Below are 11,339 nucleotides of genomic sequence, written 5' to 3' on the forward strand. Positions count from 1 at the left end.
ATTTTATGCAAAATGACCGCTTTGTTTTATCAATATAGGCCTCTTTTTCACGTCGACGTTTGCCTCCATGGCTTGCAGTTTAATAAAAACCGAATAGAAATAGAATAGAAATTTTCGAAATTCATTATGTCCTAGAGTTGCTCTATCTTTTCAAGAATAAAAAAAGTCTTTAAAAAGCCCCGTCCTCCAGGTGGCGATATTAGCTGGCGCTGACAGACGTGTTGGCAAAGAAGAAGAGGTGTTCTCGCGAGGCTGCGATCTCCGCGATTTAGTGTTTCCAATATGGCTGCCTCCTCGAGCAGCGCGTCCGCTGTTAAACAGAGCGACCATTCTTCACAGTCCGAGGAAACGGAGGAAGAAGCCGAGTTTTGCCCGGGTTTTAAGGATGTCGACGCTTTTGTCAAGGTCGGTGGGTCGTTTCAGTGCGTGAATATCGCTGTCGGCGCTGTAACTGTGTGTAACGCACGTAGCGTCCATGCGTGCGCACGCGTTGTGGTCCGAGTGGACCTGCGAAGCTCGGATGAACGAAGCTTTTCTTTGGTGTTTGTTTGACAGCACGGTCTGGGAGCGGTGGTCTCTGCCACGAAGGCGTCCGCAGCTCTTCCGGCGGCCGGGGATGAGTTTGATCTGTACCGCAGCTTCCCTGCCTTCCAGCAGTTCTGCGCTTCACAGGGAGACCAGCTCCTCCACTGGTAAAACACCCAACCTCAGGACTGCACTCACTCGTGTCGTGTGTGCCTGTGTGTCCCAGGCTTTCACAGCCTTTTCAAATAATGTAATATGACAAATTTAGGTACTTTTTGTTGGCAAACAAATGGTGTGTACGTTGCACAGTAGATTCAATTTCTGCTATACAGAAAATCATAAGTAATGTGGTTTCTGCAGGCCTTAAACGGTCTTGATTTGCTCTTTCACAGAAGAATGTCATAAATTGAAGAGTTAAACGATGCATCCATATTTAAAATGGAATATTTTTCTCGTGTCTTTTCTTTCAATACTAATATATAAACATCATTAAATTAAGGTATGTTTGTTTACTTAAGATTATGATGGTACATTTATATATATATATATATGACCACTTCCAAATGTGGATTTTATTGGGATACATATCCGATGTCTGGACGTCCGACCTTTGTCTGAACACACACATCCTGCTGAATTCCTAAGACTGGGTTTTAATGGCCTATCTGCATGCTTTATATGAGCTAGCGTTTTACTGAGGTGGGAACTTTATATGTAAGAGATTTCAATATTCAGGAGCTGGTTTTCAACCCCTGCCCCATCGTTTTATAAAAACAATAGCTCCTATATAGTTAAATCTACATTTTATTTCTCACAGAGATTATAACATTGCTGTTTTTGTAATTCAACAAGCTTCACTATTAGTTCGCTTGTGTGTTCTCTTTCCATTCAAAGCTGTAGATAAAATGGTTATTTTTGTCAAATTTTGTGCTGCAAGCCATCCATGGGAGCTGTCGTCCATGCTGGGGAATATTAATGACCTCTCAGCGTGAATTGTGTAGCGTAGTCATCTTAGTAGCACGGCCAGGTGCATATAGTAAAGCAATCATTTTGGGTGGGAATCAATTTAAACACCGATATCGGATCCCAGTTGTATCTAAAGTGAATGTAAACGGGTGGCCACAAGATAGGATCTGAGCTTTGACTTGCTGTGTTAACGCTGCCTCAGAAGTGCCACGTATGAAGCCATGATGAATTGTCAGTACACTTTAGTTTATGTTGTAAGCGGAGTCTTATTGTTCTAATATCTGTGTGTGTTTCTCTCACAGTATGAGCCAGATCATGCAGCATCATGGCTGTAGGTCTCACATGAGAGACAGGAACAGACTGACTGGACTGGAGGACAGGTTTGACCTGGTGGTGGACGCAAACGATGCCATCCTTGAGAAAGTGGTACGAGTCTTACACTGCGACGCCACTCACGTTCACGTTTTATTAAAGCCACCCCACTGAACCACTGAAGTTTTATTAAAAATAATAGTTCTATGAGGATAGTTAAATTCACGTCATGTACATCTTAAACGAGACCTTCACTGACCCTGCCATTGTGAATGTGATTGGCTTTAATACTGTACTTTACAACTAGATTTATAGCTGTGTGTGTGTGTGTGAGAGAGTGTGTTATCATTGAAGTCTTTATTCATGTTGCCACTGACACACAGTGATCGGTTACCATAAGAAACAAACCCTTCATTTCAGCTGTGCAGTTTTATTTCTGTGTTACAGTAATTCATATTATTACAGAAATACTGGGGTGAAAATGTGTGTTTTGGATATAAGGACTGATATCTATGAACGAGATCAAAATAGAGCAAATCCCCTTTTTAAAGCAACTGGCGCTTCAAGTAATGTTTGTCGATCGCATTGTTTCGCCGCTAGGTGGCGACAGATTACTGTGAAATTTATTTGTCATTAAATCATTCGTTCAAGAGAATTGTTCAAAAATAGATATTCATCCAGTTATGAAGTATTTATGAATGAGTCATTGAACCATTAAACAAAATTAATAATTGGAGTATTAAATGTATACATAATCATATATTATATATTAAAATGCTAAATTGATTCAAATGAATCTACAGCAATAATATACTAAACATTATTTTTAGTTCTGAATCGTTCAGCAGTTGTGTAAGGTTATAGTAGTTAACAAAAACCATAACTATATTTACATTAATAAGCATTTAAACAGCAGGCGACATTACAGCCCAGAATGCTTCTAATATACAGAATGCTTATATAGAGTTATCTGTTATGGTTCTTAATGTGAATGGGCTTTTAGTCACATGAAACACATGAAATTGTTTAGTTGTGAGAAAGTCTTGGTCCTCAGTTCTTGTAGTGCTGCAGTCTGTCTTGTGTCCTGTGTGAGACTGATCTGTGTTCAGGGCATTCTCCTGGACGAGGCCTCCGGTGTGAGCTCCACCCAGCAGCCGGTGATGCCTGCAGGATATCAGCCGCCGAAGATCGTCGTGTCCAGCTGGAATCGCAAGGTCCGTCTCTCTGCTCATCCTCCTTTGGAAAACCTTTGTTGGAGAGAGTGATTGTTGGAGACACTTGATCGTGTGTTCTGATGAAATGAGCCGCTTCTGGCACGGCTTCTCTTTACAGGGAGGAGAGAGCAGGGAGAAGACCTTTCACCTCCTACATGCTAAAAACATTCAGCGGCCGCAGCTCAAGTTCAAGGACAAAGTGAATAACAGCAACACTCCGTTTGTCTCCAAAATCTTCATCAAACCCAATGCAGTCAAACCTCTGCCATCATGTGAGTGTGTAAAGAAACCCTCACACAACATCCGTCTTCGTATATATATATAGAGAGAGAGAGAGAGAGAGAGAGAGAGAGAGAGAGAGAGAGAGAGAGAGAGAGAATAAATAAATAATATTTTCACATGTGTTTTCAGATATACATAATAGACCTATTGTACACATATAATCAAACTTTTACTTTGATGCAATTAATCAGTTAATTGTTGCCCAGCTAAAATAACAAATGTATATGTGTGTGTATTTATGTGTAATGTTTTAATGTTGTTCAAATGAATGTAAATCATTTTATATTAAATAGTAATTGAATTAAATAGTAATGTTTAAATACTAATATGGTCATTTTTCAAAAGATTTCATTAAATAAAACTGTTTAATATAATTTAAATGGTAGTTCAAATAACTTTTTAAATAATACTATTTAAAAAAGAAGAGAAAAAAGTTGTTTGAAATACTAAATCGTAACCAAATGTATGACTAGATTTCACCAACAAACACATTCGTAAGGAGAGACCGGAGGATTTGGATGTTCCTGCTGCGCTGGCTGATTTCATCCATCAGCAGAGAACGAAAGAGCACGTGGACGACATGTAAGATTTCTGACATTCTGTTGTTTATTTCATATCGGTGTTTAATTTCAGTCTTGTAAACGGATTGCGACGCTGTTTGGCAGGTTCTCTCACCCCTATCAGTATGAACTGAATCACCTGGTGATGCCGGAGAGTCTGAAGTGTAAACCCGACGTCCAGGTCCATGTCCTGATCACTCTGTTTTCTTCTCAGGAGCGGTGCTGATGAGTGTTTTCCATCATCGTTTTATTTCCTCTGTGTTTCAGCTGTATAAACCTCTTGCCGAGTCCACCTGTCAGTTTATCAACACTTTAGATGACCTGGTTGCTTTGAATGAGAAGTTAGCGAAGACGTCGGAGTTCGCTGTGGACCTGGAGGTGTGACTCTTTCAGGTGTTCAGGAGGATGTTTAGTTGGGTGTCCCTGTGGATGTTCAGTTCACACCAGTTCTGTTTACAGCATCACTCCTACAGGAGCTTTCTGGGAATCACGTGTCTGATGCAGATATCAACACGAGAGGAGGATTTCATCATAGACACGCTGGAACTGCGCAGTGAAATGTACATCTTAAACGAGACCTTCACTGACCCTGCCATTGTGAAGGTGATTGGCCTTACAACTAGATTTATAGCTCTTTGTGTGAGTTAGAGAGAGAGAGAGTGTGTGTGTGTGAGATCATCGTTGTTGTCTTTGTTGCCACTGACGCACAGTGATCAGTTACCATAAGAAAGAAACCCTTCATTTCAGCTGTGCAGTTTTATTTCTGTTACAGTAACTGCATTGTTTCGCCGCTAGGTGGCGACAGGTTACTGTGAAATTTATTTGTCATTAATTCATTCAAGAGAATTGTTCAAAAATACATATTCATCCAGTTATGAAGTATTTATGAATGAGTCATTGAACCATTAGTTTTAACTAAATTAATAATTGGAGTATTAAATATATATGTAATAAAATATATATTAAATTGCTAAATTGATTCAAATTAAACCGAACCAATATTTAGTCACAAGCTTTAGTTCTGAATCGTTCAGCAGTTGTGTAAGGTTATAGTGGTTAACTAAAACCATAACTATCTTTACATCACTTGAAGTGAATTAAACATTAATTGTAATAAGTTAAAAAAACCTAGTGTAGACATATTTTAAACACCAAAAGCTTCTAAAAAGGAAAACAATATTACTGAAACTTTAAAATGAAAGAAGAAAATAAAAGCTAAACTAGTATTAAAATAACACAGATTTTTCCATCTACAGATTTTTATTTTATTTCCTCTCTAAAAAGTAAGGGTGCACACTATCACTGAACAACACAATCCCTATTTAGCATCAGATCAGTTTGAACAAAGACACAGACCCCTAAACAAGGCCAGATTAAAAAAACTTGAACTAGCACCTCTCTACTACATCAGCTGCTAAAGACAGGCACAAGTGGAATACAAATTGTCTTTTTAAATATTTTTTTAATACAAATATTATGGCCAATATATCGCATTATCACAAATTATTCTATTTATTATTGTGCGAAGTTGATCATTGCAACAGTCCTAGTTGGTGGTAAAAAAACAACATATTTTTCTAGTAATATTGTAATCTAATAACCTTAAATGACTTCCCGTCTTGCATATATATATCTATCTCTCCATATATCCAGCTGAAGGTGTAAATATCATCTGAAGTTGTTTGCATGCATCCCGTGTGGCTCCTGCAGGTGTTTCACGGCGCTGACTCGGACATCGAGTGGCTACAAAAAGACTTTGGTCTTTACGTGGTCAACATGTTCGACACCCATCATGCTGCGCGCGGTCTAAACCTCGGCCGAAACTCCCTGGACCATCTCCTGAAAGTCTACTGCAATGAGAACGCTGATAAACGCTACCAGCTGGCAGACTGGAGGATACGGTACGTGCAGCACAGACTGATCCACGAGATAGAGCTCCTCATTGATCTGATCTCATTATGGAAGACATGAACTCGAGGCTCACTTTCTGTTCCCGTCAGACCGCTGCCGACTGAGATGTTGAAGTACGCTCAGGCTGACACTCACTATCTGCTGTACGTGTACGACCGCGTCCGTGCTGACCTCTACGATGCAGGCAACGGCCAGCCCACCCTCGTCCAGCAGGTCTGGGACAGAAGCAGAGACCTCTCGCTCAAGGTATGGACTTGGTTTCACGCCAGTTCAATGAATGCACAGAAAATATAAAACCGTGTTTATTTAGTTGCGCTGCTACCGAGTCGTAGTGAAAATCTCTGAACATTTTCGTCGTCTCCTCGTCTTTCTCTTTAGAAATACGTGAAGCCTATTTTTACGGAGGACTTGTACTTAGAGCTGTACCGCAAGCAGAAGAAGAACTTCAACACACAGCAGATGGCGGCCTTCAGACTGCTGTACGGCTGGAGAGATAAACTGGCCCGAGAGGAAGATGAGAGCACGGGGTAATGCTCCAGACCGCCGACGGGTTACTAGAGACTGAGCAGCTGTAGTGATTCATGACTCTGCTGTTTCTCCACAGATATGTCTTGCCAAACCACATGATGATGAAGATCGCTGAAGTACTTCCCAAGTAAGTTTAAAGGGGTGGGATCAAGTCGTTGGAGCGTTAGTAGTCTGCTTAATACATGCTATAATACTTTTGAGACTTTGCTAGTATGTTAACTTATTCTACTAACCTTAAACCTACTCTGAGAGTTAGTAGACGTGTAGTTGCAAATCAATGAGAATTAGTTGACACATAGACACTTAGTAGAAGGTCTAAAGTGCACTGTGAAAAAGTATAACCTTTTTTATATATATATATATATATTTTTTAAGACACTTGTCAAGAATGCATTAAATAAGTGGCAATGAACAAAACATTTTGATACGTTTAATGTAGTAGTATCTTCACAAGGATCATGTGACACTAAAGAGTTTAGTAACGATGCTGCCTCGCAGGAATAAATAGTTTTAATATATATTACTAAAAAACACTTACTATCAAGGCAGCATACTTAATTAAAAATGCAATGAATACAGTCGGAAATGATACAAGTTGAAATGAGATTTTTCAAAAAAAGTTTTTGAAATTTTGAAGCGTGTGTGAGGTCTGTGACTGGCTAACATCCACACATCGTCATAGTTCACCTTTTATAATAGTCATTTAGACACGTAGACGTGTGGTGTCTGACCTCTTACCCTTGGTTATTTTGGTAACACTTCAGTTAAGAGTTAATTCTCACCATTAACTTGTTACTTCATAGCACGCCTGTTATTAACATACTGTCCGTTTATTAATACGTATGAAGCAGATGTTCTACATCCTTTAATGCCTAAACTTAACAACTACTGCACCAACTGTTAATAAGCAACAGTTAGTGTAGTGATGCAGAAGTGAATGGTGTGTTTTGTTGCGCAGGGAGCCTCAGGGCATCATCGCCTGCTGTAACCCCACTCCACCGCTGGTGCGGCAGCAGATCAACGAGCTTCACCGGCTCGTCAAACAGGCTCGAGAGACTCCGCTCCTCAAGGTGTGCTCTCAGACACACGCCACGCAGCTCATAGCTTCTTTCACTTGTAATACGAGTGTGCTCTCTTTTTAGGCTGAGGAGAAGAAGAAATCGATGACCCCTAAAAGAAAGGTGCGTTGACAGATTCTCTAGACCCAAACAGACGGTTTATTGAGTTTATTTCTGATCGGCCATCTTGCTGTCGTCTTCTAGCCACAGACCACTTTATTCGGACCGCATGACACCTCCCGCTCGTCTGAAAGCGATTTCTTAGACCTCTCTTCTTTTGGTAGGTCTAGATGTTATGAAGACCTCTTGATTTGCCCTTTCGTGTTAAACCACCGATTTATGTGTTCTCCATATATTTATGCGTTTAGAAACTCCAACCAAACCGGGAGTTTTGTTTTCAGAGGAGGATGAAAGCGTGAACCAAGAGGAAGAATCCTCGCACGGCCTGATAGCTTCAGCAAAAATCAGCCTCTTTGAGGTAGGACAGTTTAAAAGAGTTTCTCTCATTTAGCATGTTCAGTAGGTATGGTGAAGTCTGTCAGAAGGTTGATTTTTGGTCACTTGTTTGAGGAGGACGCAGCAGCAGCTCCAGCTCATCTGACTGTGGCACAACAGAAAGCTCACAGCATCATGGAGTCGTTCGAGAACCCCTTCAGAATGGTACAGTATCTTACTTTAGTGCTTTCCTTTTGTCAAGTTGTGTATTTATTCACTGGCGTTTCAACCCGTTTTCAGTATTTACCATCAAAGGACATTCACATTTCCAAGAATGCCAAGTACGACCCTTCTTCAAAGATTTATGAGGTATGTTTTTTTTTTTTTTTGCTCTTTATAAATATCATTTACATCCCTTTGAAAAGAACACAATTTGTGCTGACAAGTGATTTGATTGCATATAAATTAAAGGTTTTGTTTATATGTGTGTACAATGTATATTTATAGAAACACAAACTCATGCACAAGAAATGTAACTTGGATATTGTATAAACTGCAAATTTTATATATACAGCATATGGGGGGGAAAAGATTTTATATATTATGCTTAATACAAAATGTAAATGCACACAAAACACACAGTAAACAATTTTTTTTTAAATTTCCAGTTAAAATATATTGCCTAAATGTTATGTTACTGCTATTATACTTTATTATATTTATTACTATTTTATTCTGTTCTTTTTTGCTTGTAGCAAATGGTTTTAAACACTCCTTTAGGACATACTTTGTTTAATCTTGATGAGCAATACAACAGAAAACATTAAAATGTATACGTTTGCCATATTTTATATTGACTTATATGGTTGTGATTTAAAAACAGATTCACAACCGCTGGAAGTTACAGAGTATTGAGCAGCAGCAGAAGGAGGCGGAGGAGAAACGACAGGCTAAAGAACAGGCCAAGAAAGCTCGAGGTTCAACGAACACAACGGTCCTAGAGAAACTCTGCACAGTCAGATTCTTTGTGCTTAAATGTCTGTCTTTGTCTTTCAGATGAACGAAAGAAAGCCAAACTGAGCTACCAGGAGTCTGTGCAAAACGTTCCCACTGTCCGGCAGCAAGCAGCGGTGAGGAACCCTTACAAGAAGGGCTTGCTTTGCTTATGTTTACAAAAACTGATTCTGGTGATCTTGTGTTTCTTAGAAAGCAAAGCAAACTGGACAGAAAAGAGAGAGAGCTGCCAGCGATGCTGCTGAAGAGAGTCTTAAACCAAAGATTAAAGTCTCAAAGACTGAAAGTGACACGTCGGTGGCCGAGCAGTCGACAAAACCTGCTCAGAAAAAAAAGAAACAGAAAAAAGTTCAAGAGCCTCAACTTCCTGAAGAAGACTTTAAACCTTTTGACTACAGCCGGTCAAATTTTAAAATATTTGATGGTAAGAAATCTGCCGCATTTGTTCCCGTCGTGTTTTTTTTGGTGTATCATACACACGTTCATGGCTTGTTTCATTTACACAGGCAAAACGAAGAAGAGTTCACAGTTTGATCCAAACAGACAGACACATGGACCCAAGCAGAAGGTATCAGCTGCTTTTCTTAATCTACAAGCTTTCATGGTCACACATCTCAGCTGGCCTTGATTGAGCTGTGCCGGGTCTGATATTTTGCCAATTTGTATTCTCAGAAAAAAGGACAGAAGAAAAACACTGTGGGAGGCAGGAGCATGTCTTATGTGCCTACCACATCTGACAGGTAACACAAACACACACACACACACACACAGCTAGACTTAAAGCAGTCATTGCTGGATAAAAACAACATTTATTTCTGTTTCCAGAGGGTTTCGCCACAACTGGCCCAAGAGATAAAATCCTAAACTGATGGCTGACCTTCCTGTTTTTGTTTTACTTTTAAAAAGTGTCCTTTATAACATTGTTTTGCAAGCTGAATTATTTGTCATGACTGTTTCAGTACAGCGCTGTGCTTGTATCAGTTTGTGCTATTTGATCCGTCATTAAAATTAGATTTTAAAACTTTTTTTTTTTCTTGTTGCGTTTAAGTAAAGCTTAAAAATGTAAATAGTTCCAGTTATACATAGGCAGTGTTTTTGCTAAATGGTGGAGTTCGTCTGTTAAAACATTGAAGCTGTCGTTGTTAAATTTGTCAAAGCACCGTTACGGTGTAGTACACCACAGCCTCGGGGAGGCACTGCAAAGTAACAGCCCGGTGAGATGATATATGAGTTCACATGTTTGTTAGCAAAGTGGTGTGGTTTAGGGTAGCAGAAAACTTTGAACTTCTCAAATCCAATTCTCGTTTTAATATCTAAAGCCATTTAAGTGTGTAAGGTGTCTTAAGATCACAACAGGTACACATACTCCATCTGCACAGCGAGAGCAGACCACACGCACAGCTCTTTGCACCTATTGTTGAGAAAAGAACCGCAGTCTTGAACAGCAGGAAGCAAAGACAGGAAACACCTCAATCAAGATGCTTTTGTCAGCTTCTACAAATACAATGATGACCTTGTTTTTTTTTTTTTTTTCTGAGTTTGAAATAGACAACAGTTATAGTAAGTCACAAAGGGATGGTCCAACTGAAAGTAAATTTAAAAAAAAGATCTTTTGGATCCAAACCATTGACTTCTGTTATATGTTTTAACCATACAATAGAAATCAATCGAAACAGAAACAATTAAACAGGTTCAAAATGAGTTTTAATTTTTGGCTCTTTTACCTTTAAGCAACAGTATACATTTGCATTAGAATATTTTCAAAGTCATAAATACGTATTTTGTTCTGCATTTAACCAAAAAAAAAAAACACAAAAACCCTTAAACTCCCTGGTAGCATCAGTAAAGCTGCTCTGAAGTTTTGATTTTCTGATGGTGATCACACCGCTGAAAGTTCCAGAACGTGTGAGTGGAAATGGATACGTACACCACCCAGCTGTGTTCCCCCTCCCACTCACGCACTCCGCTGTCGTTCTTTCATGTCCGCCAGGAGCATGTCCACACAGGAAATAGTGACATCTTTCTCTCCAGCACCCACTCTGGAAGAAGAGCAATGAGTCAGTGCGTGCATCCTGGCACCTCGTTCGACGCCGCTTTCGCTCAAACACTTTTTACTCAGAAATTAACGAATAAAAAAAGAACAAAAAAAAAGACGTTTTGGGCAATTTTCCCCATCTGGGTCACGGAAAATGAGTTTTGTTAAAGTGTTTTAGCCCGCATCGTGTCAGCATCAAGAGCCCAAAGTCGTTCAAACGCTCGTCTTCCAAGTTTCATCGTAGTTTTCCAATCATGTGTCCCAGATCTGACTGCAGTCCTCACATTCCTCTGTCATGTAGAGGTACGAGTTGATGGCTTCCTTCAGGCCTTCGCTCACTACAGAGTCCTCTGCCCCCTCTTTTCTCTGCCCGAAGATCATGGCGCTGTGAAGAAAACTAGTTTAGAAACTATTCGATTTTGAAAAGTGTCATGAAAGGGATAGTTCACCAAAAATATTTTTCTGTCATCGTTTTCTCCCTCAAGTTGTTCCAAACCTA

At 39.7% G+C, this 11,339-nt stretch overlaps 2 protein-coding genes across 4 annotated transcripts in view; one reads left to right on the top strand and one right to left on the bottom strand.

Annotated features, from left to right (window-relative positions):
- The first annotated feature begins 203 nt into the window (after positions 1-203).
- exosc10 (exosome component 10) lies at positions 204-9,830 on the top strand. 2 transcript variants are annotated; one of them, XM_043224035.1, is made up of 25 exons: positions 204-405; positions 556-692; positions 1,794-1,917; positions 2,913-3,017; positions 3,136-3,289; positions 3,773-3,881; positions 3,965-4,040; positions 4,127-4,237; positions 4,319-4,462; positions 5,570-5,760; positions 5,860-6,016; positions 6,149-6,297; positions 6,375-6,425; positions 7,257-7,368; positions 7,441-7,479; positions 7,561-7,636; positions 7,725-7,834; positions 7,927-8,016; positions 8,092-8,160; positions 8,675-8,768; positions 8,848-8,921; positions 8,998-9,229; positions 9,312-9,373; positions 9,478-9,545; positions 9,631-9,830. In XM_043224035.1, the coding sequence occupies exons 1-25, from the start codon at positions 283-285 to the stop codon at positions 9,659-9,661; spliced, it is 2,688 nt and encodes an 895-aa protein (XP_043079970.1). In that variant the 5' UTR covers positions 204-282; the 3' UTR covers positions 9,662-9,830. The 2 variants fall into 2 exon arrangements, with proteins under 2 accessions (XP_043079970.1, XP_043079971.1); XM_043224036.1 differs by having other exon boundaries at positions 208-405; positions 7,930-8,016.
- A 662-nt stretch (positions 9,831-10,492) lies between these two features.
- Positions 10,493-11,339, bottom strand: part of sla2b (Src like adaptor 2b) — a 17,092-nt gene continuing 16,245 nt past the window's right edge. For both annotated transcript variants that reach the window (XM_043224046.1, XM_043224045.1), the window contains exon 8: positions 10,493-11,225. In XM_043224046.1, the coding sequence (XP_043079981.1) occupies positions 11,093-11,225 (133 nt within the window). In that variant the 3' untranslated portion in view covers positions 10,493-11,092. The remainder of the gene's footprint in view (positions 11,226-11,339) is intronic.

Source organism: Puntigrus tetrazona, chromosome 23 (genome assembly GCF_018831695.1).
Source record: "Puntigrus tetrazona isolate hp1 chromosome 23, ASM1883169v1, whole genome shotgun sequence".
NCBI classification, from domain to species: domain Eukaryota; kingdom Metazoa; phylum Chordata; class Actinopteri; order Cypriniformes; family Cyprinidae; genus Puntigrus; species Puntigrus tetrazona.